Here is a 27,296-nt window from a genome sequence, read left to right on the forward strand (position 1 = left end):
ACCTCAATGTAAACACCCCAATAACAACAACATGGGACCTTTCTTGGCAGTATCAAAGTTTATTTTATTTTACTTTTATTAATTTTAATGTTTTACCTACGTGACTTTACCGAAAAAGCCTAAGAATACAGTATCAAAGTATAAGAGTAGGGTTTACACTTTCTGAGTAAATCAGGAGGTTTTAATTCTAGATTTGAAGCTTTCGTGACTGCAAGTATTCATATTCTTAAGTTTTTTCGGTAAAGTCACGTAGGTACTTTTATTAAAAATTTTTTTACCTACGTGACTTTACCGAAAAAACCTAAGAATAAATCAGGTGTTAAGATGTTAAAACACCAAACAGAAAACCTTTTGCAAGGAATCAAGCCTGCATTAACCACACATTTATGGTGAACATGAAAACAAAAACGTGCTCTGTTAGTTAATGCATTGTCTGAAATGCATTGACTTTGAAACTGATTGGTGGTCTACACCAGAGGCAGCCTTCTTTAGGGCCTTTTGGCTGTTCGCGTTTTGGCGTTCTCTTGTCTAACACTAGTTGAGGCTCGGTCCTAAAGAAAGCTGTCTCTGGTGTAGACCAATCAAGTTGCAAAGACAATGCAGATATTACCAGGCTCGGGGTCACCCCACGACCTCCTGCATACCAGGAGAGGTAGTTAACATCTCCTAGCCACCGTGATGATGAGAGACACGCAGACTCCAAATATACAGCAGCAGGCGTCAGGGTTAGGGATCGAACCCACGAGAGACTACCAGAGGTATAAGGCCTCCTATGTGCTGCCAGGGGCCATAATCCCGAAACGTTGCATTTCTATTTGAAGGGCAAACACACGTTATTGATTAATCTTTTGAGTTGTGTTTGTTGTTAACTGTGCTGGTGCACCACTGCCAACGAAGCAGCATCACCAAATAATAATAATCTTTATTATATATTGGTTGAATCCGATGAGCTATAAAGCTCTTTTTCCAACAGCTGTCCAAGTTCAATGCATTCTAGACTTGAAGCTTTCGTGACTGCAAGGAATCATATTCTTAGGTGTTTTCGGTAAAGTCACGTAGGTAAAACATCAAAATTTATAAAAATAATAAAATAAAGATCACGATGTGTTGCCTCCGAAACGTCGTGATATTTTTTTTTTATTAATTTAGATGTTTTACCTACGTGACTTTACCGAAAACACCTAAGAATAAGTTCAATGCATGTGTGGGGAAGTGAGGAGGGGCGGGGCTTAGTGTGGGCGGGGCTTGGACTTGCACACCCCTCCCACCCACGCATGCGCACGCGCCCCAACATCCGGGTCGCGGCAAACGAGCCACTACCCCCGCCCTGCGCGTGCGCAGTCGGCGCGCATCCGGGCTTTCTGTCTCGCGCATGCGCGGTGGCCTGCGGTGGGATAGAGGCAGAGTGGAGCAGGGGGTCTCGCGACCCCTTCTCTCCGCTTATTCTCCTGCGTCGGTTCGGCTTAACCCGAAGCGGATCCGTTGGCCGTTGTAAATTGTTTACTCGCAGGTTTTAATTTTTTTCTCCTTGTGTTGTCGCCATGTCGAGGTCGCTATAATGGTCGCGATCGAGAAGACAGGGAGACGGAGCGGCCCCGCTTATGACGGAGAGCCCCGACGGGAGTCACGTGATGGAGCGGAGAGCGAGCGCGCGCGCGGGCCACGTGACTCCGGCCACGCCGTCGCGCGACGCCATTAGAGATGCGAAGCCCGGTGAGAGGATGTCTGGGGGGGGTGGGGGGGCATGACCCGGATGGCGTGGTGGGGGGGGGGGGGGCATGACCCGGATGGCGTGGTGGGGGGGTGGGGCATGACCCGGATGGCGTGGTGGGGGGGGGGCGTGACCCGGATGTGGATGTGTCGGGAGGGGGGCAGAACCCGGATGGCGTTGGGGGGGGGGGGTAGAACCTGGATGGCGTTGGGGGGGGGGGCAGAACCCGGATGGCGTTGGGGGGGGGGCATGACCCGGATGGCGTTGGGGGGGGCAGGACCCGGATGGCGTTGGGGGGGGCAGGACCCGATGGCGTGGGGGGCCAGGACCCGGATGGCGTGGGGGGCCAGGACCCGGATGACGTGGGGGCAGTACCCGGATGTGGATGTGTCGGGAGTGGGGGGCAGAACCCGGATGGTGTTGGGATGTGCATGACCCGGATGGCGTGGGGGGCCAGGACCCGGATGGCGTGGAGGGGGGGGGGGCATGACCAGGATGGCATTGGGGGTGGAGGTGCAAGTTGGGGGGCTGAGGGCAGCGCGGGCCCTTGGGGGTGGCCCCCTCCCCCAACTCCATGCCTGACATTAAAACAACTAAACAGGCGACGTTTCGGCCAATGGCCCTTTACTCAGTGCACATGGAATTCTTTCTAAATTAGAAATTTGTTATAACGTATTCAGTCATTCAATTGCTTTGAGAATTGGTGCCCCAGTTAAAGGTGGGGCGCGCTGTGGGCTTAGTGGCAGAGCTAAGTGCTGCGTAGCTCAACGCCGAGCCCGTGTGGAAACTGCACGTCCACTACTGTACCTGGAATGCAGCAGTGCGGGAAGAGCAATCGTGGCTGCATGAGTGGTAGTGGTGGAGGTGGTGGGTGGCTGGTTGGGCGAAACGGCAATACCAAGCAGGGGTCGACAACCAAAATAACGAGACCTTTTTTTTTCTTTCAAATTTGGTACAACAACAAAAAACCCCATGCGGTATTTCTAGAGCCGCAATGCAGGTCGGTCTTTAAAGAGACGACCACGTGCGGCTACGAACCCCGCAGATTGCCCACCGCGTGCCTGGGCTGTATCGTATTGCAGAGGGCCTCGTGTGTGGACGATGTGCCCATTGGGGTGTGTGCTGTGTTGGTCTGTGCAGTACAGTAATTGTGTAACAAGTCCACTTATTGTATTTAACAACCACAGCATATTTAATAATAGTTTTTTTTACCCATTTTTCTGGCAACAAAACTGAAACTTATTATCTTTTGCTACTGGCAAAGGAGGCATCATTATGTAATTGCATACCCCGAGCCCTCATTACTCTGATGGTGCATTGTCTTTGAGTTGTGCGCCTTTTGGCGTCTTCTGGTCGAACACCATGTGAGACTAGGCTCTAAGGTGTGGACCAATCAATTTCAAGGACAATGAATACATTATCAGTGTGTTTTTTTCTTTGCATTCTGACTGCAGGTATTGTGGTTAATGCAAACATGATTCCTTGTAAAAAAAGTTTCAGTTTTGTTGCCAGAAAAAAGGGTAAAAACCCTATTATTATATTTTGCTACTGGCAAAGGAGGCCTCATGACACAGCATATTTATTGAAAGCCAGGACTTCAAAAAAAATCTTAAATAAGATTACGCTATGTGTCAACATTTAAACACAGGGTAGCCTTTTTTTTTTCGACCCCCCCCCCCCCCCCGTCTCGAGATAAACTTAAAGAATGTAGAATACACGTGAAAAAAACATTATTGAATACTCAATTCAGAAAAAAACAATCTTGAAAGAGGGTTTTGCGTAGATGTTTTCTCTATTTAATATGCATAAGTGGCTTCATGGTTACGAATTCCTATTGCTGTACAACTATAATTTGGCCACGTTTATCCGTCTGGTCCACTAACCCTGGTTTCCAAAGCACTGCGTCACAGGTGTGCATTTCAGCTGAGTGCCCATTACACACCCCACACACTATCTTTGTCCTCCTGTCTGAATTTAGTTGTCACATTTTATGTATATCCTCATACCATGCGTTGTTTCCAGGCATCATTTAAGGTCTTTCTCCATGTCCTCCCTGCATACCACAATGTTATTGGCAAACAATGCGTGCCATGGTGTTGCTTTGTGTGTCTTCCCCTGTCCGGAGTGTCTCGGACAAGTAGAGACTTAATTCTGGCCCCTTATGTACTCCGTCGACAAAGCCCTTTGTACTTTGTCCTCTGATTGGAGAGCAGAATGCCCTTTTAACTGCATTAATTTGTGTCACCATTGTGTATGAAGACCATGGACGCACTTTACAAAGTCCTGTTTTCGAGGACCACATGGCTGGTCTTGATTCGGTTGATGGTCGACCATTGGCAGCGTGGAAGGTTGAAACCGGGGAGGTTCGACGGTAGGGTCCTGTACGAGATGTTGATTTTTGACGTCGGCCACAGTCCAGACTTGCTTTCACGTCTCGCCTTCATTTGTATTTGTGGCGTGGAGTGTGCTACTGCTGCTGCTGCGATCCAGAAAAGGGGTGGCGTGGTTTTAGGCGAATAGGCGGCGCTGGGTTTGTCCCGATGTATCGGAAGGTGCGGGTTGACGAGAATCGTTTTTTGTATCATGCTCTAGAGGGTGTCCGGCCTTGGTGATACCGAATGCGGTGGTGTCCACCATTTTTAAAGGGACCTGATTAATCATTAAGGGGAAAAAAGCCAATTTCTTGAATTTTTATTTGAGTGTTATTTTTATAAATTTTGTGCTTATTGTTACAACTCTGGCCTGTGACGTTGACTTATTGACATGCTTGCTCTCCTGACCCCGTGCGTGTCACGGTGCGCATTGCACCAGATGCTAAAGCTGGTGGTGGAGGGAGGCTCCGGCATGGGCGCAAGCGAGAGGTGCCGCAGCCCTTCCCCAAGCCTGAGGTGGTGGCGGGCGCGAACCGCCGCGCCGCACCCCAGAAGAACAAGACGTTTGATAAGCGACCCCCGACTCGCGGCGCTGGGAAACCCGCTGGCACTTTTACTGTTGGTGGAGGACGAGAGGAGGTGAGGCCATGCCCCATGGGAGGATTTGCGTACACTCATTGGTTTGCAAAGTTTGCATTGGTCATCAAGTTGCCAAGGGACAGGTCTTTCGTGTCTGGTAATTAACAGTAAAAACACAACACAAACCTGTTATTGTTGCGTCCTCAAAATAACGTGGGTAGATAATACATGTTCTGAATATAACGGGAGAGGGGGGGGGGGAACCTTTAAAATCAAAGTTATCATCTAATGCTAAAGTATTTACTATACAGTACCTACTCTAGCATTAGATTATGTGGTCCACAATTGCTGGGGTTTTTTTGGTGGTATGAAGTGCCGTTTATTTACACGGTTATTTAATTTGAATAATATAAAACAATATAAATAACATAACAGTTGATTAGGCAAAAGTGGAAATGATGGGGTTTTGTGAAGAATATGGATATACTAGGGCACCCTGCCCCTGAATTGGTATTATTTCCAGGACATTATACATGCATAGGCTAGGAATCTAATTTTAATTGCAATGGTACCGAGTCAGCATGATTATTGCTGAATGAGGACATGCTGACTCGCACAGTAGTGTCGGCAAACATACATTGTCGCTGTTCTAATGCACCTTATTGTGACAGGAGGCGCCATGATGACTTTGGTCACCTTCACGTTCTTTTGCATGAATCTGAAACTAATCAATGTCCATTAAACCTGCAGTGATTTAACCGTATCAGCAACTTGTAAGCCTCAAACAGGTGGGAATGGTTTTATATTCAGGAATCGTAGGATAAATATGACACCTTGCGGGATATTCTAGCCCTACACAAAAGTAAAATTTTACAAGAAAACTTTAGAACGTTCAAACTTGCCCAGACGATTTTGTCAGTGTATGCCAGTTGTGAGCATGTAATGCTAGTGAATTTAGAAACATTTCCTGTTTATGTTGGGGAATAGTATTGGTAGGTTATTAAAAGGATGCTCTATATCCACATACCCAATTTGTATTTAAACAGTTTCTACTAGGGGTTACATAAAATGTTACAGAATTAAATCTTTGCAACGTTCTTTTATGGCATTGTTTTGAATCTGAACACTTAAGTACTCAATCATTCAGTAGAATAACCACAGTTGATGTTATCTGTTTATACTTGGCAAAGTGTATCCCTGCTCACACGAGTTTTGGCCAGTGCTAGTCTCTGCTAGTGGTCACTTGAGGTCATCACTGGAAAGTTCACATTATTACAGTGGGGACCTGTCTCCATGCCACGGCCACTGTTGCCTTGACGCAGAGTGATGCTCTTTGATAACAACACAATGGTGGTGATGATTTATTGACCCCTGATGAAGATCTGAACTCTACATTACAACCATTCAAAGTAAAACACATTAATTTTTTATCAGACAGTGTAGTCCTTAATTTATAAATAGGCGAAAGCCCAACGATGCAAAGTCTCCTTTTGATGGGAGGCTTTTTATGTCTCCGTTGAAAACATCGGCGATCTTCGGAACGGGGTCCCGTAGTTTATATAGAGTGCTCTTGCCAATGACGTCTGGTAATCCAGCAACATTTGTTTACCAAGCCCGTCTCTGCTGGTGACATCAGAAGGTAGAAACCTGTCCAGTGTTTTCTGAAATAAATGCTGCTTGACAGTGTTGGTATGGAAATCCAATAGGCCAAAGAAATATGTTTACAGGCACTCACGAACCAGTTTCTATGAAATGTATATATTTTTTAACATGAACTTAAAACACGAACTCGTACTTGCAAATTGAACCGCGGAACTATTTTCTTCAGTTGAGCGATCCTCCGAGATGTAACCAGTCGGCCTCATGCTGGGAGTGTGGGTATGTGGGCATTTAAATAAGGCCATGTGAAGTGTCGAACGCCCGCTGGCAGGAGGTCATGGGACAGACCCAAGTGCCATAGGTTGACTGAGATGACTGGCCGATGCACCACCTGTGCCAACTTCACGTGGCTTTAACGTGCACATAGCCTGGCACAAGCACCGTGGTGACATCACCGCCACTAAGTGGCGAATGGTGGTTATTTAAATAAGTACATTATTGTGTTCTGACTTACGAACCGTTCGACTTACAAACGTATATCAGGAACTAATTATGTTCGTAAGTCGTATATGGAAACAGAACAGAGTTCTGTTTGTATATCTTAATGACTGGTAGTTGTTGCAGCCTTTTATAACAACTGAAGAGTATAATCGGTGAATGTTTGGGGCAGTGACCCATTTTACTGTGATATTGTCTGCCTTTTCAGGTGATGTATGATCAGCAGACGGAGTTAGCCGACCTGGCACGTGGACGTAAGAAGGTGAACGTGAATCACCTGTTCAACTTCACGCTGGAGCCGCGCGAGCGATTCTCTCCGTACCATCCCAGCACGTGGAACCGGAAGGGGGGCTCCTGGTGGGGGCAGAAGCAGAAGCCGTTCAACAAGGAGCTGTTCCTGCAGGCCAAGTACGACCCCTCGCACCATCCCAGAGAGACACGAGCGGGTTCACAATCCGTGTCAACGCACCCCAACAACTAACACTCTTGTTTTTGTACAGCTATCAATACTGAAATTTGCCCAGTCGCCCCCCCATCAATTTGGTGTGTATGCATACACAATAGCTTTGGATTTGTTTGCAATGGACTTCTTGGCATGGTCAAAATTGTGGCTATAGCCATTTCTTAACTTATTATTATCACATAGACGTAGACCCCTTTTTTGTCTATCCATCCGCTGCTGAAAGGGAGCCACCCCATGCCTTCCAGGTCTTTTAGGTTAATTGCTCATACTTCATCGTGCTGATAAGTGCAAATTGGTGAACGTGGGGAGCACAGATGTGGAAGCATGCATCGAAGTGCAGAACAACCATGGGTTTTGCTGCACTGCCCTCTTACTACTACCCACTACGTAGCATTGGAAGCCTATGACAACCTGTTGTGCATGGCGGTAAACCGTGCAAGCTCTGCCCATGCTCGAGCCTGCTTAGTTTCCACGATTTGACAGGGCGATTTGGTCATTACCCTTGGATATTTCCGTGGTTAAGTGTGTCAATGTACCTCCAGTTGAGAACCCCAGCTGTGGGTGTTTTTTGACTTGAAACAATACGAGCTGTTTAACAAAAATGTGTTCCCGTCACATTTGTTAAACACCTCGTCATTGTTGTCGGTGTCGTTGATGCCACCACTCCTCACCATTCCATTACTCCTTCGGCTAAATCTCTCATTGCTTCCTTGCCACGTACCATACCATACTTCCAAGTTACAGGGATTGTGTATGACAAGTCAGTGGAATTTGTGCTCCAGTGGAGTTCCATTGCCTTTTTAACATGATAAGAACAATCTTATCATAGCATTTGGAATAACAATATGCCACATTTTGTTTTTGTTGCAGCTGCCAATTTGTGGTACTGGATCAGTGTGATTATAGCGTGTATCTGGCGGACCCCGACACACTGGTCGACTGGGATTTAGTGCAGCAAGTGGTGAGTATATTTGTGCTGTATCAGAAGCCAAAGCGTTTTGCCTGCTGTTTGCAAGTGACGGGGTGGTGATGCTTTTCTCCAATTACGACTTATGCAGTGGGTGCAAATATCCACATTCCTACAGTGAGGGCCACTCCCTCCATCATACGTCATGTACAGTACAACCTCATTATTTCGGTATTTGATCATTCGTAAATGTTGATAATTTGGCCAGAGCCCCATGTATCGAATTAGCAAGGGTGTACCATAACATTGTTTTATGATACTGCATTGACAGTGGTGCACAAGCAGGAATAATAAGTACACACACGATACATTCTAAATGCAATCTTTTAAATGAAAAACACAAATCTTTAAATTGATTCTTATAATATTTACCAGATCGAGGCATATTACCGTCAAGTAGTGTTTGCTGAAATGAGGCACACGCTGCTCGAGGTACACAGACCACTGGCCGTTCATTATTACCGACCCACATTCATATCACCCCACCGATATAAGTGTATCGCAAGGCCTTGCAGTGCAATGAGTTGACAAGGGAAGAGGCACTGCATGTCCATCCCCCCACAAAAATCAATCCATCCCTGCTCAAGAAGTGTTTTGACCACTTTTGAGCACGTGACAGCATTTAATCATTATTGCTTTGCTGTTAAGAAGTAAAGGGACACGTCGTTTGAAATGGCAACGTTGTCCATTTGGTTTTAATGCTAAAGCAGCGGTAAATGCTGTGGCGATGCCCATGCTGTAAAGAGTTTTTTTCCTGCAAAAAATATCGCAATTTCCAATAAATACAAGCAGAATTTCAATGTTGCGTTTATGTACAGCAAACAATGTTGGTTCAAGTTTATTTGGCTATTTATATCGCAAAGTCGTCTTGCTGTGCAACAAGAACTGAACTGCAAGATCCACATGAATAAGATTGCAGCCTTCTGTAGTTGCAAAATTGTGGAAAGAGTTTTGCAATGCAGGACGTCCTCTGATACAGAGTTGTACCCTCTCCCCTCCCTCGTGGTTGTGCCAGTTGCTGTGTGGAATCTCGATGTTGTTAGCCAGGTTACGGACTTCTACATAGCAACAGCATGCTCCCAACTATCCCGGATAGTGACCAGAATTATAGAGTAGAATTACTTATAGTAGATTTCGATTTAAAGCTTTCGTGACTGCAGGGATTCATCTTCTTGGTTCTTTCGGTAAAGTCACGTAGAAGGGAAATAATAAAAGTAATAAAAATAGAACATAATAAAATACAATTCTCACGACCTTTCGGCCACAACGCAAGCAACCGTCCTCAGACGCTGTCTTTCCGACAGACCTGTTCTTCACCTGCATGCACGTTTCTGGCGGAGGAGTTTCTCATCTTTTTTTTTTACAGAAGATGTTAGAATGATTTTTGATTTAAAGCTTTCGTGACTGCAGCGATTCAATAATATATACTTATATTATTTTATAATATAAAAAATAAAATATATTAATTTTATTTTATTATTTCCCTTCTACGTGACTTTACCGAAAGAACCAAGAATATGCTAGAATGATGTTTACTTTGTTTGGTGTTTGTGTGTGGTGGCGGTGGTGGTAAAGTAACCCCGTAACACTGTTTGGCGTTTGTGGTGGCGGTTGCCTTTTGTGAACAGCGGCTGCTGAGCCACGGGGTGCTCTCCTGCCCCATCTGCTTGTACCCGCCCACGGCCGCCAGGATCACGCGCTGCGGCCATGTCTTTTGCTGGCCCTGCATCCTGCACTACCTCGCTCTGAGCGACGAGCCCTGGAGGAAGTGCCCCATCTGCTATGAGGCAGTGCACAAGAAGCACCTGCGCAGGTGAAGATGGTACCACGGGCCTGAGTCCCCCCCCCCTCTCCGTGCGCAAACACGCGGCGTATTTGTTCCTTGGAATCTCTTGCATCGATGCAGTCAGGTGACGTGTGCCCATCTCCTATGTCACCGGTCGCAATTGTTGGACACGGTAAATGAGGAATACTTGCAATTAGCATCCTAATGAGCAAAAACACCAAAAGTGGAACACTGCGAGCAGACTTTTGGAGTTCTGGTGTCAACTGGACAACTGCTGCAGGAGCTGGTCGAAGGAAGGAAGTGATGGCAAGGTGGAGTGGAATTAGTAATATTGTGAACTGCCACTGAGCCAAGCTAAATTAGAACGATCTAAGACGACCACGACCGAGATTGCAGCGATCATCATTCGTCACAGGACCATGTAGCGTGGTGATGGCTTGAAGTTGATGATGGGCACATTGAAATGTACAACATCGGCCAAAACTATAATCGGAGAGTTGTAACCAAATAAACATCTGATGTCTAACAGTGCCAAGTTAAATTTACCATAAGTTGGTACTAACATGCCGCCCCTTGTTTAAAATTAGTGATTTTATCATGAGTGCTTTAATGCCATGCCTTGCCCTGCATCAGAATTAACGCTGATGATATGTGAAGTTTTGTTAATTCCAGTTTGTTTGCTATGAGTGTAGTGCTCGTGCTATTTCTTTTTGCCCGGTGGCACTGACTCCCAAGTGTTGCTGTGTGTTTCTGTGCAGCGTGGTTACGAAAGAGACCCACCAGTTCGCAGTGGGAGACACCATCACCCTGCAGCTGATGAAGAGAGAGAAGGGCAGCGCCATCGCTCTGCCTCGTAGCCAGTGGTTCCAGGTGGACAAGCCTCTGTCAGTTATCGGTGAGCTCTCTTAACTATAAGTCGGTTAAATTTCGATTTAAAGCTTTCGTGACTGCAGGGATTCATCTTATTGGTTCTTTCGGTAAAGTCACGTAGAAGGGAAATAATAAAATAATAAAAATAAAACATTATTAAATAATTATGACGGCGTTTCGGCCACAACGCAAGCAGCCGTCCTCAGGTGAAGAACAGGTCTGTCGGAAAGACAGCGTCTGTCTTTCCGACAGACCTGTTCTTCGACCACAACGCAAGCAGCCGTCCTCCGGTGAAGAACAGGTCTGTCGGAAAGACATTCGGACGCTGTCTTTCCGACAGACCTGTTCTTCACCTGAGGACGGCTGCTTGCGTTGTGGCCGAAACGTCGTGAGAATTATTTTATTATGTTTTATTTTAATTATTTTATTATTTCCCTTCTACGTGACTTTACCGAAAGAACCAAGAAGATATAAGTCGGTTGTCTTGCACTGTGATTTAATTTAATTTATTTTATTTTTCATCTACGTGACTTTACCGAAAGAACCAAAGAGTATGGATCCCTGCAGTCACGAAAACTTCTAATCTAGAATGTCTCGCACTGTCATTAAGACAGTTTTTGTGTGTGCGTTGTGCCCATGCAGGGGGGTGCATTGAATGGGCAGAGTGTTGTGCCGTGGCGCTATTGGGCGGGCGTTTGCTGATATTGAACGCTGTGAGGAGAGCGCTTTTTAACATGGTGAATTAAATTGTACGGCTCGATAAGCGTTCGGTGTGTGCATCACAAAGGGTGTTCCAGATGGTTTAAGATGGCAGGTTTTCTGAACCAATCGTGAAACAATCTCAACACGAACCCACCTAACGCTCGGCAAGGCAGCTCCACAGGCGTGTTGGGGCATGCCTGTAATCCAGCCCTGTGGAAGTAGGGGGGATGGCATTGGTTTTGAGAGGCCTTTCATGTCGAAACTGGCCCATGGTTTGCTTGGTAGTGAATCAATGCAGCCGAAATTATGCACTCCCAGGTGGCCGCGTGGCTGATGGGTTTTATAATTATTTTGTTTTGTTGAGAGACTGATATGGGAAGGAGACGTCGCCTGCTTCTTTATTTTGTGAGTTGATGGAGAAAAGTTACGTCAAGCGTGCGACTCGTGAACCCACGTGTGCTTACAGTGCCCCATACATTGTTGGCACAGCAAAATTGGTTGCGACGCATCTCATCTGCACGGACTTTGTAGAGTTATTTCCTCGTGTGTGTGGGTTTCCTGTGGCCAGTCCCAAAGAGCAGTCCTTTTTATGTAAAGGAAAATAAAGCTCATGTAGTGCAACTATTTACCATTTCTGTAAAATAAGATTATGACTATACCTCTCAAAATGTTGCATATTATTACTCACCGCAAAGACGTAGTTTATAGCGTTGAAACATTTAGTCAGCAACTGTTTTTGATATTTGTATTAGTTTAGTGTGAACAATATGAGTTTTTAACATGGAAGAGGCTAAACTGTTGCGATGCAGAACCCTCCTGAGAGTCTTTCCTGGACAAACAAGTGACATTATTATTGTTCCCTATTAATATCGTTTCCTTGGGTAAATAGCGCTGCGAATTGTGTTCCAACAACTTGTCCTGCATCGTTGACATCTTCAGTTATACAATCGGAGAACGATTGTTTATAAGGGCGCTTTATACATTTTAATAATTAATTTGTTTAGTTGTCCCCCCCCCCACTCCCGATTAGCACGGTTCGCTACGTGCGGCACGGAAGAAGATCAACATACATACATGGCATTGGGAGGCCTTTGTCCCGTTGTGATTGTGGCTGTTGACGACTACGACGAATGTATAGTTTTGAAACGCGAGCGCGGTTAGGAGTAGGAGGGGCGCATTGTGACGTGCGTGCGGGCCTCTGGTCGCGGGGTCGGCCGGTTGTGTCGCAGACGCGCAGAACTCGCACCACTGCAAGCTGCTGCTGGCGAGCCGGGCCGACGTGCAGACGAGCCTCTCCCTCGAGCAGGAGCAGCTTGTGCAGCAGCTCCTCGAGGAGAGCGACACGGCCGAGGCCTGCTTCATACAGGCGGCGCTCGGCGAGCTTCAGGTGCGCGCCGCTTGTTGCTGCTTGCAGACAGTCGTGGTGGGCCCTGGTGGTGGTGGTTGACCGAGCATCGCCATTGCACTTTGGTGTTGCATAAAATCTAAAATGATGCAAGCCCTGTGTGTCTGTGTCTGTCTGCACGAGTTTGTGTAATAATGTGTGACCCTGTGCTTACTCTTTGGTTCTTTCGGTAAAGTCACACGTGACTTTACCGAAAGAAACAAAGAGTATGGATTCCTGCAATCGCGTAAGCTTCAAATCAAGATTCACCCTGTGCTTGCTTGTGTGTGTGGATGTGTATAGGGTGTAGGTGCTCGCGAACATCACTTGCCCCAACAGTCTTACAGGCTATACGGGGGTCTTTGTCTTGTATAGGGTGTTGTAGTGCTGGCCACATCATCTCCTGTGTGTGCCTCAGAAATACGGTATTTAGCCTTCATATGTGCTTTTCAACAGCAACACTTGGCCCAACGGTCTGTAAAGCTATGCATGGCTCTGTCTTGGTTTGTGCAGTGTGTGGATGTGGGTGGAGCAGTAAGGCGGCCGAGCGTGGTGCTGTCCACCCACACCCACTCGTATGTGTATCAGCATTCGTAGGTGCTCACTAACAGCACTTGCTCCCAAAGTATTTTACGGCTAGTTGGGCAATCTTTGTCACTTCTATGGAGCGGTAAGCATAGTGGTGAGCACACTGCGCTAGTGCACAAGTGGTGATTATCTGATCTGATCCTGGGCCTCTGCTAGGTCGTCTCTCGCCTTATACGAGTACCTGGTTCAATGTGTAAATATCAGCGCTGGGGAAACCAATGTGGTCAGCCATAGTTCTACACGCACCATTTATTTTGTCATACCAGCCTTAATTACTGTGTGCTCGCTGAATGTACGAACTCCTGTCATCTCTGAGGCTAAATGGGGTATCTTTGGCTGTGTGCGTGTATGCGCGTTTGCAGAACCAGCTGAAGTGCTTTGAAGATGCAGGTGCAGATGTGGGTACTACTCTGGAGATGCAAAACCTGTCTCTTGCCGAAGCTTCAGAGCCAGATTCTCACGAAGTGAAAGAACCAACAAGTTTGACCAACTGCAACAAACAGGTTAAATAATTTTCGATTGAATGATCTCACACAATCCTGTCTGTCTTTATATATCTCTCTGTTTTAATTGCACATTGGGTGGTGCTGGTGTCTCTTGGAGACGTGAAGCTAATGGTGAAAATTGTACATTCCCACTGCAGGGACATATTCTTTCTCGAGGACAAGCACTGTTGACTTCAGACTCTTTATGTAGACTGCAGGAGGAATCCGATGAGCTATGAAGCTCTTTATCCCCCACAGATGTCCGGTATGAGCGGGGATGCTCATTTACTCAAAAACGTGATCTGGGGTTTGAACTCGCCGGCCTTTCCTGTGCCACTGGCGCAAACCACAACACCCTCGCTCCCCCCAGACTGCTGCAGAGTGGACATTGACGAGTCTGTTACATTATCATTTAACTACCTCCATGCAAATATGGGTACTCGAGTGTCCATTGCTATTAGGACAGAAAATCTCGCTGGCAACTGATGTGGTTAAAATATAGGATGTTGGTGAATAATAATTCAAAATCACAATCAATCCCTTAACCGTGGGGGTTGTGGTGGTGCCAGATAATCTTTTGTTATATGAACAACATCTGACCACCTCATCCAAACCATGGTGGGTTTTTTTATCCATCTGGTCTTTGGCCAACCTCTCCCCATCCTCCCTCTGACTGGGCCATGTAGGACATGGCTGGAAAGAGAGTACCCCTTGGCGCTTTGAGTCACACAGCCAAACCACTTCAGCTTTTTTCCTGTTTGCTATCGCCAGCCGTGGTTGGTGTGTATCCCTCTATATTTTTTTCAGTCACCTCTGCACAATTTTGAGACCTTTTTTTTGATTGACAGGCTGTGCATAGGTACGCTTCGGCGTTCGACGAAGAGTTTGAGGAGGAGGTCGCCAAAGAAGCCGCCGAGCCAGACGGCGCACAAGAGGAGGAGGTGCAGCTGGAAGGAGCTGCAGGTCTAGCTGCGACTGAACAGGAGCAGCAGCAGCAGCAGCAATGCTTACAGCAAGAGGGGCACGGGTGTGAGGTGCTAGAGGAAGAGGAGGCCAGCTCCCAGAACAACCTACACCACTACTACTACCAAGGTGATTTCCTCCTGCCATTCATTTGCAATGTTATCCTTGTACAAGAGGCGGGGGGGAATTTGTTGAATGTGCTAGTGGGGTGTATGTCTGTGGGTGTGTGTATGGTAGGGAGGCGAGCGGTAGTGTTGCCGTTGGCTCACTGCGCTATGAACCTGGCGACCCGAGTTCGATTCCCGCTCACGGTCAACACCAGTGACGATTATCTGAACCGATCCTGGGCCTCCCCTAGGTCTACTCAGCCTCAAACTAGTACCTGGTGCGATGTGTAAACATCGCCATGAGTGAGACAAAGGCGGCTGGGCGTGGTGTTGGCCACCCACCCCCTCGTGTGCCATTTCGGCCTTCATAGGTGCTCGCTTAACAGCACTTGCTCCAACAGTCTGTTAAGGCTATACGGAGGATCTTTGTCTTTTTTGTAAAGTGCACAGCCTGGCACAAGCGCCGTGGTGACGTCACCGCCACTTAGTGGCGAATGGTGGTTGTTGTTGTTGTCTACAAATACTCCATGTGCCCAGTTACTCACCCTGTCCGCTGTCTGTGTGCGCGCTGTGTGCGCTGTATGTGTGTGCTGTGTGTGTGCTGTGTGTGCTGTGTGTGTGTTGTGTGTGTGTGTGCGCTGTGTGTGTGTGTGTGCTGTGTGTGTGCGCTGTGTGTGTGTGTGCTGGTGCTCCCTGTGCAGCGGAGGACGGGCAGCACATGTACATGCTGCCCATGAACCGCCGCTGCCTCCTGCAGGAGCACGGTGGCCCCGAGGGATGCCCAGACCGCGTCACGGCTCACATCATGGACATCGAGAGCTTCTCCATGACCGAGGTGAGCATCTTCTGCACGAGTCGCACTCTCTCCATCTCACCGCGTCCCTCGCTTGGCAGGTTTTTATTTATTTGTCCTTTTCCATACCTGTCAATCAGTGCCGACTTTATTATAGACCAATGCAGACTTTATTGGTCACCCCGTGCCGTTATAAATCTCAACCTTCATCCTACCAAGTCCCATCACAAGGGAGAAACACAAACAAATAGACAAAAGTCTGTTTTGCCCGTATTGAAACGCCTGTACGCCGTATGGACCTAAAATCTCAATTTCCCTTTACAAGAATACAGGGTAAACCGTAAGAGTTGACAGTGGTTTTCGGTGTCTGGACATGAGATGAAATATCCATTTTGAATCTCTCGCAGAGCAGTGCGACCCTCCGTAGCAGAGAACGGCCCACGGAAGCAGATATCGGAGAGCTATTAAGGCGATTCGTTCAAGTTACCTATGGTCCATGCAGCCTGGGGAGGCACTGCCCCCACCCGCTCTGTGTATGAGAGTGATGTTTGTTGCATGACGACAGTAAAACTGATATTTCTCAAAACTGGAATTCGGCCAAATTTAAGTGCAGAGTCCATATTGGCTCGGCCAGCCATGTCTTTGGGGTTCATAAAATGAGTCGTTGCTTTGTGCAAAGTCAAAAGTGCTTTCACCTTTGGGGAAGACTGACATCCCCCTACCGCGGGAGTATTACATTTCCACCACCGACTTTGGGATGAGCGCCGCCACGCGCTTGTTTGAGCTGAGGCACTTTGGATTCTTGAATGAACGAAATAGAGGATGACACCTGTAATGAATTAATTTCTAACTTTTCTCCCTTGCTGTTTGCAGTATCACCGTAAACGTTACAACTACCTGGACCACTTGCCCCTCACCTGTGAGATCAGCTTCTGCGAGGTGGCCCTGCAACCTCCCCTGGTCACCCAAGCCACTCTCCAATACTTCACAGGTAGATTAGCCTGCTCTGTGCACCGTCCAGGACGACTGCTGCTGTCAGTCGTACCCTCCTGTATTTTTCGTAACACTAGCCGGTTTTCGACTGCTATGTCACTAAAGAAACCGTCTCTGTGAGCCTCATGCAATAATCCTGAACTGTTTAAAGTCCTAAAAGTGGAGCACTTCCCTCCCAAGCCAAGTTGTGAAGTGTGGCTCTAACCTTTAGACAGCAGGGAGGGGTATGGTATATATCTCTGCCCAGCCTAAGGTTAACCTATCAGACATTTCGCGACCAATATCATTCATAATTCAGGATTTTTTGGTTTAGATGGCGTAAATATGAACTATTAAACCCGCCACCACCCGACACAGCCACAAATATGGCTGCCGCCTGATGGTGCTGGTTGTAATTACTGGCTGAAACATTGTACTCACATTGTAAATGTTGTGGAAATTCTCTCCAACCCACCGGTGTAGTGCTTGTACTAGTAACTGAATTGGCCACATTCTGTTTATGTGGCAAACCTTACTAATTGGCTGTGTCGGGTGGTGGTGGTTTTTACGACACATTATTTACATGATCTAACCCACAAAAAACTCTTATGGATAATCAGGCCTGTCATCTCAGAAATGTGAAACACTAAGCTGAATGACCACAATTTCCCATAATTTTTTTTATTACGGTTTGAAATGTCCTGCTGCTTTTTAATGCGGATGTTCAGATGCATTTTTATTTTATTTTATACTGATGTGAATGAATGCTGTGATGTTTGTCTTAATAACGCTTGGATGAGTGTATCGTTTAAACAAAAAACATAAGTGTCGGAGTCACCTCGAGTCCAAACTAATTTTGTAATTGGCCAAACATACCATTGCGCATGCCACCTTAAAATAGCATTTTGAGAGGATCAATGAACGGCAGCATTGTTATTTTTATTATTGTGAATTCTGGCTGTGTGCACTATTCTAACGTTTGGTATAGTGGGTGTAACAATTCACCTATTGATGATTCGATGAACTCTAGACTTTTGAGCTATAAGAATAGACAATTGTGGGATCTGGCTTATTGCTCACAATCGCTGATTTTCTACATTTAAATGTGACTGGTTGAGTATTGTCTTCGATGTTTCTAATTGTTTTGCTCCATATAATACAATTATACATGCATATAGTCTTTAAACAACCAAATTATTTACAACATAATTTAACTGATGCATTGCATTTGGTCTGATCCTTTGGGTATTGTGTAATTGTTATCTCCAAGTCTATTGCTCGTGATAATTAAACCAACATTGTTGCTCCAGAAGCGCGTGTTCATATGGTTTTGAAAGTTCACCTCCCTTATACAATTAAATAATGTATAACTGTGATGCTATGAATTTAAATACAGCGTCAAAACAACACCAAGCTAAGATTTGGCACAATTTTTTTCTGACGTCACCCTCTGGCTCTCTGTCTGGCGTGTTGGCACTCGCGTGTGCCACGTTGGGTTTTGACGCCTGACGCTGCCCTGACGCTGCTTCTCTCCGCCCCGCCAACAGCGGACATCGAGAGACGCAGGGTCCTGCGGCAGAAGAAAGCGCGTGATGAGCGCCGCAGGGAGAGAAAAATCGAAATGGAAGAGAACAAGAAACATGGGATTTGTAAGTGATACACCACCTTTTATTACTTTCACGTCGTTAGTACACATCGTCTACGGCATTTTTGGCAATCAACCGCTAGTACAGTCCAAAGCGTGGTAGATGGTACTTACGTAAGGTTGAGCTTCTTTCGCACAGTATGTAGCCAATCAGCGGTGCGGGGCAAGGACAACAAACCAGACACAAAGCAGTTCTAAAGAAACGAGTTTTCAATCTTGATTTAAAAGCGCATAGCTCCACAGTCATCCTAATATCGGAAGAATTGAGCGTTTTATACGACCGCAGAAGCGCATCTAAAAAAAATTAACCCGTAAAAACAACGTTTTTCACTATAAATCCTTTATATGCGTGGCGGCTAGAGTCCTCTCGTCCTCTGGCTTGAGATGGCTGCCACCTATGGGTCAGATGATTGCCTGCCACCATTAAGCAATTGGTAATTAAATATAATTAATTTTTTCCTTAAGTGTAAAATTTTGGAAAAAAAATTCGCGAAATTAATTGTCACGCACAACGAGTCTGTGCAAAATGTCAGCTCGATTGGAGCACAGGAAGTGGGTTAAAAAACGACCAAAAGATTTGCACGGTCGTAAGTGCGCAAGCAAGCAAGCAAGTGAACTTAATATAAAGGATTTTTAAAAAACGTGATGCGGTGACCGTCTTTGTTCCATGGCTAGCCAAAAGCCGCTAATGCGAGGAGTTCGCATGATGACCGTTTATGCTCCTTGATGAGATCAGCAAGGTTTTGTGGTACAGTAGTTTTAACTATTCAACTTGGCTTGTAAACAAACGCCGTGACTACAAGTCAAACGACCTGGAACCGTATAAAAAAAAATGTATGCAACATAACGTGCATTTACTCTTGGTACACACTTTGATTATTTTCCACCAAAAATAGAAATAATAAAAAAACATAAAAACAAACGAGACGTAAACCTACGTGACTTTACCGAAAGAACCAAGAATATGAATCCCTGCAGTCACGAAAGCTTTAAATTGAAAAGTAAACCTAAGAGTTAATGTATGATGAGGGGAAGAATCGCCTTTAATCGAATTAATGTATATCGGGGTGGGGGGGGGGGACACCTTTATTGTTCACGTTGCTCATCGGCAGAGAGTGTGGGATGTCATGATCCACTTGAATGTACTTAAAGAGTTTATTCTCTGTGGTCTCATTTGTTATATCTTGTTTATATTATTTCTCATGTATTCTCTTGTGCTTGTTACAGTGTTGTTCTCTCGAATATTCTAAATTCATTGTGTGCTTAAGATTTGCATACGTCACAAATAATTGATTATTGGACGCACGATTTGGTTCGTGCATTGTCACCGTAAGAAGCTGTTAAGTCGATGAGCTGATGAACCATTGCACACCTTATTTTCCACTTGGGCCTGTCGGCAGTCTCCGTACAGAGGCACTATTTTGAATGCCGCCTTGTTATGATGCTTTTCTTACGGAGCGCTTACGTTCACCGCGCTTTGCCCGCGGCAGATCCCGGGATGCGTGTTCCGCTGGAAAACCTCCGCCAGTTTCCATCGTTTGGCTCGAGTCCCGAGTGCGGTCCGGGCGGCCCCACAGACGACGCCGTGGTGATGGAGATGAGCTCATCCGCCGTGCTGCACTCTCCACAGGACAGCAGCAGCAACAGTTCCGCAGCAGGTGACCCTCCCCGGCCCCGATTGTTTAAGAGTGATGCTTGGCAAACGTGGCCGTGAGTCCTGAAAAATACGCTGAGCCGCCTTGGTTAGGCCCAGCACGTGTAATGATGACCTTGATGGATTGGCAGTGGTGCGCAAGCGCAAATAACCAACAACTCAACACGCTTGTCAATAACACCGTAGCCATAAAAGTAAAAATTGTATAAACACAAGAACTGATGGTAACAAGTTACTGGCCCGGCTGGATGTCTTGGTGGTTACACTCGTTGCTTACAGCAATAAGGGCCCAGGTTCGATTCCTGACTCAGGTGCCTTTTTGTGGGGAGTTTGTATAATCACCCCCTATTCTGCATTGGTTTCCTCCCATAGCTAAAAAAACCCACAGACTTTGGAACTGCAAGGCTGAAAAGCTAACTGCAAAATTACTCAGTTGGGATTAGAACAGAGCAGCATGGGCCACGACTGCGAATTCTGGGGAGGATCCTCCAGAAATAAGTCTTAAGACTCGGCGAGTTTTTCCTGGTTAAAATAAGCGGAAAGAAAATAAAATGTTAATAAATCGCAATATCAGTGTTTCAGAATTTCATAATTATGTTTTTTATGAATTGGTTTTATGTTTTTGTGCACTTGCAGTACAGTTAAATATTATTTTAAAGTTCTTCAACTGCAGATTACTTAACAGAAGCCTGCAACAAGTCTCTTAATTATTGCAACTTTACAATCTATGACGCTTATAACGCACATGCACTAAATAATAGTGATGTAGCAACCGACATGTCATTTAGCTTGGAAAATTATTTGTAAAACATTAAATTAATGGGTAATATTCAGAGGTGCCTTTGCAGTTCATATGGTTGAATATATAATCTCCTGAGGCTCACACAGTCAAATTAAGGCTCCCCTGGAACGTTTCCTCCCTCACCCCCTTCCTCTATCTCCCTCCTTCACCTCCCTCCATCTGTCACAAATCTTCCCTCCTCCCTTGTTCAACTTCCTCCTCTTGTCTCCCTCACCTCCCACCGCTATCACTCTACTCTGTCTCCCTCTCTCATCCTCTTCTGTCTCCTTGCTCTTATCACGTTTGCGTTTGGGGGTCTACAGCTGGAATGGAGGGTAGGGGGGGGGCGTGATGTCAGGACAAGCGAACCTGGCTCTCAATGCTTGTGGGTTACAGGTGACGTCATCACGCAGATGGTGCGCGGCAATGTTCACCAACGCGTGCACGGGCACTTGCCCACAAGGGAAGCAGGCAGACGACAATCCATCACGGAATCCAGCCAGGAAACATTTTCTAAAATAGTATAAAGCGTCTTTTTTTCCATTAAAACATGACGGGAAATGGTATTGCATTTTTTCTCTTCTCAAATTGGCAGCTGTTCAGATTCCATGTTTGTGTAACGGATGTTATTCATTGTAGGTTACTGGGAGCCAATGTTTCACGAATCCTGACGTTTATTACCTAGGATGTTAAAACAAAAAGGCTAGTCCAGTTATTGACATCGACTCTGTGTTGGTTCTGACTAAACTCTTTAAGTAGCATGCAGAGTTGGTTAGTTGGTGTTTACTTAACATACCCTGTCACGTTAGGTCTGGCCAAGCAAATGTTTGTAATCGTTTACCAAAAGAAGAAATAAAAACGGTTAAAAAAGTAACAAAGTGTCTCCCTGCTCAAGGGAGCAATGAGGGGGTGGATGGGAGTGGTTGTTTATTTCCGTTTAGGGGCCTTGAGCCAGCGGTTGAACGTTCACATTCTCACGGCAGATACCAAGAGGAAATGCAGAGGATTGAACGAGTTGATGAAGCGTTTTCAGCGTGGACAAAAAATTACTACGTACCAGACTCGCGTATTTGAGAACTGTCGCAACACTTGGGTCTCGGATGAGATTGGTCACGTGACCTCTCTCTAAAATACCTCTACGTGTCCTTTTCACCCTGTAAACAGTAGCCTACGTTTACAGTTGCACCTAATAAAAATGTATAACCGAGTAAGAGCTCATTGTGACCAGACATCTCGTTATGGAGGAGATCTGCCGTACGTAGACATCGGCAAGCTCCACAACGCATTCGTTGTGCCCCCATTTTTAGTCCACCTTGGAGGGAAACGTCATCGACAATGAAGTAGACCGTCCTGGCAGTAACCTCGCTTTATAAACCTGTGATTTTATTCTACACAGGTGGCTTTTTTAACCAATCAAGAAGAGACCTAAATTCTTGTCAAGTAACAGAGGAGTGTCTTGTGGAGGTGTGGGTTGGGTGTTTACAGCTTGTACTGACTTGCTGACTTGTGTGTGAAATTCTAGGGTCATTCCTGAGCCCGTTGGCACCAGCCTTTGTTCCTGGCAGTCCATCTGCCGTGGAGAGCATTGTTGAGGATGAGTCTCACCTACCTTCCTTTGCACAGGTAACAGCTCAAAGGGGAAGGGGCTATGGGTGGTATGCAACATGTACTACTTAACTCGACAGCTCCATCGGTGTTTCCATACTGAATGTGTTTTGAGTGAGATTTAGAGCTAATTTTAAAGGCCTCTGAATTCTAATTTAGTGTGCTTGATCGTTTAGCTTTGTGTTGCAAAGGGTGGCTTCCTGATAAAAAATAAATTACGTTTATAATTTTCCTGCTTATGTATGTACGTGTGTTGAAACTCCTTTCGCACCATACGTAGCCAACCCAGCTAATCGGAGGTGCTTATATTCCAGTTGTCCTAATTGGCATCGTGGCATTACACTCAACGGAATTCTTCCTGCCTTCCTCTCACTTCACTCGGCTATTGCAACTCAAATTGTTTAATTCCCCACACCTCCGAATTGATACTGCTCGATTGAGTGGATACCATTCGTCTACCTTCAAACAGCCCCATTCCCTTCCATAGACACATGTTTAAGCACGCATATTCCTGCACACATGGACACGCACACGAGTTAATACGTTAATTCACAAGCACACCTGCTCGTAAAACGCACATTCAGACGTGTGTTCACACACACGCGTGTGAGTTTGTGCACGTCCAATGTTCACACTTACCCGTTCGCTCACCTTTTCGTACGTTCAAACGCGCACACGTTTTCAAACGCATCCAATCGCACACCCACATACTCATTCGTTGCAGTGGCAACTGTCATACTGGATGTGCTTCTCTCTCGTGACGTGCAGATGCTTAAGGATGGAAAAGCTAAATCGGATGCCTGGCAGAGGAATGTGGACAAGAGAGGTACACGAGTTACATGTTTTCTTTCAGAAACACCGACTATATACCTGTCCCTATGAAACGTGCAACGTGATGAATGTTAATCCTTTTAGCTACTTCCAAAGCGAGATGCTTGCATTCGGTTTGGAGAGAGTGGCGGCACAGCGGTTAGCGCGGTGCGCTAGGAACCCGATCACCCGAGTTCGATTCCTGCTTGCGGTCACCGCCAGTGACGGTTATCTGAACTGGGCTTGGGCCTCCCCTCGGTTGACTCGGCTTCATGAGTACCTGGTGCGGTGTCTAAACATCGCCACTGGGGAGACAAAGGCGGCCGGGCGTAGTGTTGGCCACCCACCCCCTCGTGTGCCGTGTTGGCATTCATAGGTGCCCGCAAACAGTACTTGCCTCAACAGTCTGTAAAGGCTACAGGGGGGGTGGGGATCCTTGATGTGGGTGACCACCGTACACAAAACAGATTGTCATAGGGCCGTGGGGGCAGCAGAGTGTGGTGCAGAAAAATAAATCAGTTCATTGCCCTCCACCATCAACGTGCAACAATCGGTGTGGTGGAATGTGATTTAAAAAATAACCCTATTACCTGCATGGCATGGGGAGCCCGGGTCACTTGCAAACAAAACTACACTGGCCTCTTGAGCTGTGACCTGGTTAAACAAATTAACTTGACTTGCCCTCATCCATCAACCATTGACTTTATACCATTGGAACTTTCCTTGCCAGTACCAAAATATGATAATTGTTTTTTTACCCTTTTATCTGGCAACAAAACGGACACCTTTTTTTTACAAGGACTCATGTTTGCATTGACCACAATACCTGCGGTCGGAATGCAAACAAAACTGCGCCTTTTGGCGTCATCTGGTCCAACACCATGTGAGACTAGGCTCTAAGAAAAGCTGTCTCGGGTGTGGACCAATCAATTTCAAGGACAGTGCACACATTATCAGAGTTGTCTTAAAGTGAATATGTGACTGAGTGCAAACAGAAAATTTAATTAAAGACAGAAAAATATTGCAGAAAAAACACCGTACACCAACGCTGTGTGCAAAAATCCCAGTGGGATGCAAGTCAAACAACAACAACAACCACAAGATAACTTAGATTAAGGCCATCAGTCTAACTCTGTACTACAACAAAGAAACATGGCCAAACCAATACACTTTTCGAAATCACTTGACCAGAAGGATGGTATACTACAACGTGATGTAGGTGGTGTGCAATTCTCAAGGTGTATCCGCCCCCCCTCCCCCCACTGCTCAGCACCAGCTCACGCAGCAGCGGCGGTGGGTTCCGGTGTGGATAGCGATGCCGAGAGCGACTCGGAGGGCATGCCTGTGCCCAGCTTTCAGAACTCGTTCAGCCAGAGCCTGGAGTCTGCGCTGCTCACTCTGGAGGCTGCTGCTGCTGATGAAACCAAGGCAGCGCCATCATCAGGTGTTGTACAGGCTGGCACCTCTCGCCTTGCAACGTGAACTTAATGACGTGCTGAGGTTGGCCGGGTTTTGCTCCGGAGGTCGGAGCACTCGCGGGCACTGTTGCTAGATATCCTGTGTTTAATTTCAGATTAAAACTGTGCTCCCAGGTGCATGGGGTTGATGGGTCTCAGCCTGGCCACCAAGAGAACTCGCAGAATGAAAAAATGATATCCCGTTCAATTTGATGTTGTGCTTAATTTGGCTACAGTCTGCCTTTGAGGAAGCAAATGATTAGTTACATACTTTATACCAAGGAGGATGAATTTTTTTTTAGCCATTGAAACAGATGTCTTGCCTGCTAATTTATTACCAGTTGAATACGCAAGTCCAGACACGTTACATCTTGTTTAAGAGCACACGGTGAAGTAGGTTAAGTGGAGGTTTGTTTTAACTTTGCTTTCAGTTTTGTTATTTAAGAGAAGGGAGATCATTTGTCATCCGAAAAACAACAGGTTAGAATGACACAATTGGGTTACTGTATTGGCTCAAGAAGCAAAGGAAACTGTCCACTTTGAGCCTTAAAAACAAGACATTTCCAAAACAGAGCGAGCTTCCAAAACAAAAGTTTTGAAAGCTCCTGCACCCCAGCAACATGATGTCATCCTCACTCATCACCTCCCCCATCCCTTCCCCGCTGACCCTGGAAAATCTGGGACAACGGATTAAAAAACTATGAAAACATTTGTCAATAACGCTGCTTTAAAATAAAACAAACATAAAAGCGACGTTTCAGGCAATGGGCCTTTCATGTGCTATGGAGAAAGTGATCAGTGTCACCTGTTACATTATATTTTGACATTTATAAACCAGTCTTGTTGATGTGTGACTTTTACTTGTTCACCAAGGAGATGGCGAGTTTTAAGATATTTAAATTAACATTTTCTTGAAATGCAACTCTTTCATTACACCCCTGAACAAACGACACCAGTTGGCATACTGTTGAGCAGATGCAACCACTGTTGTCCTATTGTTATCTGCTGGCAGTGACCCTTGGATAAGAGTTTGTGTAGATCAGCGGGGCTTTGCTCGGGAAATAAACTTCTGAGCTGCTCAACTCAACTTCTGATATCGTAAAGAACATGTGCGTCCTCGTGGTGTGCCTGCTTGCACTCAACCGTTTGCTGCGTTTGTGTTTGTTCGCAGACTGCCCCGTGCAAGGAAAAGGTGGGAAAAAGAAGAAAAAGCAGATGAAATTACTCTTCAGCAGCTCTGTGTTCCATGGAAAAATTAATTGAAAGTGAATTTAACAAATGCTTGTTTGTCAACGTGTGCTGCTGCTGCATATTACTTAAACATGGCGACCGGCCTCATGTGATTACTTGGTATGCCCCAGACTACAGACTGGTTGTAGAGGTCTGGCATTGGTGTGTTTAGAGCATTACGACTTGTATTGCAAAGCTTGTAGAGTTTGTAATGATGGCAATTGAAACCTTAATAAAAAGTAATAAAGGTGTCATTTCAACTTTACGCTTTTTTCCTGTTTTGTTTTGACCTGTAAAATGTTGGTTGGTTGGAATGTCGTGGCCTAACCCAAGAAACAAATACGGATCGTGGTACTGGCTACATAAACGCTCGCTTCTTTGTGAAATTCTCCAGGATGAGAGAGAAACGCATGTTGCACACAAATTTTTGTTAATCAGTTGCTGGTGAGGACCCCTCCCCCATGGCATGCACTTCCATGATTCCATCATACTGGTCAGTGTGGGTTTACTAAGATAGGGAGCACAAGATAGGGGGTGGTATATATAGTACAATCGATTTGTATTGCACTGCCCCGTTGCTACGACATGGCCCTGCTTAATCTTCTCGTGACGAAATTTGCCTGTTTGTATCCACAAATTCTTTAACTCTGCCCTATCAGACAGGGTGTCAACCATAGAGCATTCGACTCGCGTTTATGTCACACGTGTAGTCATGGGTCAACTTGAAAAATCCTCCCGGTGGTGCCCATATTAAAACACATTCCTGCGGAGGGAGCTGGTAGGAACGTTGGGTTGCTCAGTCAATGGCCAGGGTCAACGGCGGCGTGGTGTATTCCACAAATATGCCCGACTGAGGGCGGGCACAAGCCGGCGTGAGTAGGTTAAACTTTGAGTTTTTATAAGGGCACCACGAGTTGACTAGCCCAGCCCAACCCTTCCCACCCAGCCCCTCCCCACCCTCTCCTCTCCACCCAGCCCCACCCCTCCCATTTTTGGATGTACGATGGACGGACACAATAATCTCCTGTGGGCTGGTGTAACCAGGAGGTTCCTACCAGGATGACTCAGGCTTGGGCAAGACACGTCACTAGAAAGGATGATGGCCGGCGGTCAATAATAAAGTCACGTGGCAGCCAGAAGAGGTAACGTGGCTGAGAATATCCACTGTGGACATGGAGCAGTGGAAATCGGCTCGTGTGCAGCAGGCGCGAGGTGGTTTGCTGCATCGCAGGACCGTGAGACGTGGCATACTCTTGCGAATCACGCCAGAGGATC

At 46.1% G+C, this 27,296-nt stretch overlaps 1 protein-coding gene across 2 annotated transcripts; it reads left to right on the top strand.

Moving 5' to 3' along the window:
- Window positions 1-1,345: 1,345 nt before the first annotated feature.
- RNF10 (ring finger protein 10) lies at window positions 1,346-26,286 on the top strand. 2 transcript variants are annotated; one of them, XM_061562111.1, is made up of 17 exons: window positions 1,346-1,713; window positions 4,532-4,722; window positions 6,968-7,167; window positions 8,093-8,183; window positions 9,818-10,002; window positions 10,734-10,870; window positions 12,777-12,934; window positions 13,882-14,022; window positions 14,853-15,096; window positions 15,776-15,909; window positions 16,741-16,858; window positions 18,387-18,488; window positions 19,975-20,142; window positions 22,442-22,542; window positions 23,293-23,350; window positions 24,605-24,778; window positions 25,963-26,286. In XM_061562111.1, the coding sequence occupies exons 1-17, from the start codon at window positions 1,602-1,604 to the stop codon at window positions 26,052-26,054; spliced, it is 2,406 nt and encodes an 801-aa protein (XP_061418095.1). In that variant the 5' UTR covers window positions 1,346-1,601; the 3' UTR covers window positions 26,055-26,286. The 2 variants fall into 2 exon arrangements, with proteins under 2 accessions (XP_061418095.1, XP_061418094.1); XM_061562110.1 differs by having other exon boundaries at window positions 1,348-1,713; window positions 4,523-4,722.
- The last annotated feature ends 1,010 nt before the right edge of the window (window positions 26,287-27,296 follow it).

Source organism: Lethenteron reissneri, chromosome 28, assembly GCF_015708825.2.
Source record: "Lethenteron reissneri isolate LAM-NWPU_2019-01 chromosome 28, ASM1570882v1, whole genome shotgun sequence".
Taxonomy (NCBI): Eukaryota; Metazoa; Chordata; class Hyperoartia; order Petromyzontiformes; family Petromyzontidae; genus Lethenteron; species Lethenteron reissneri.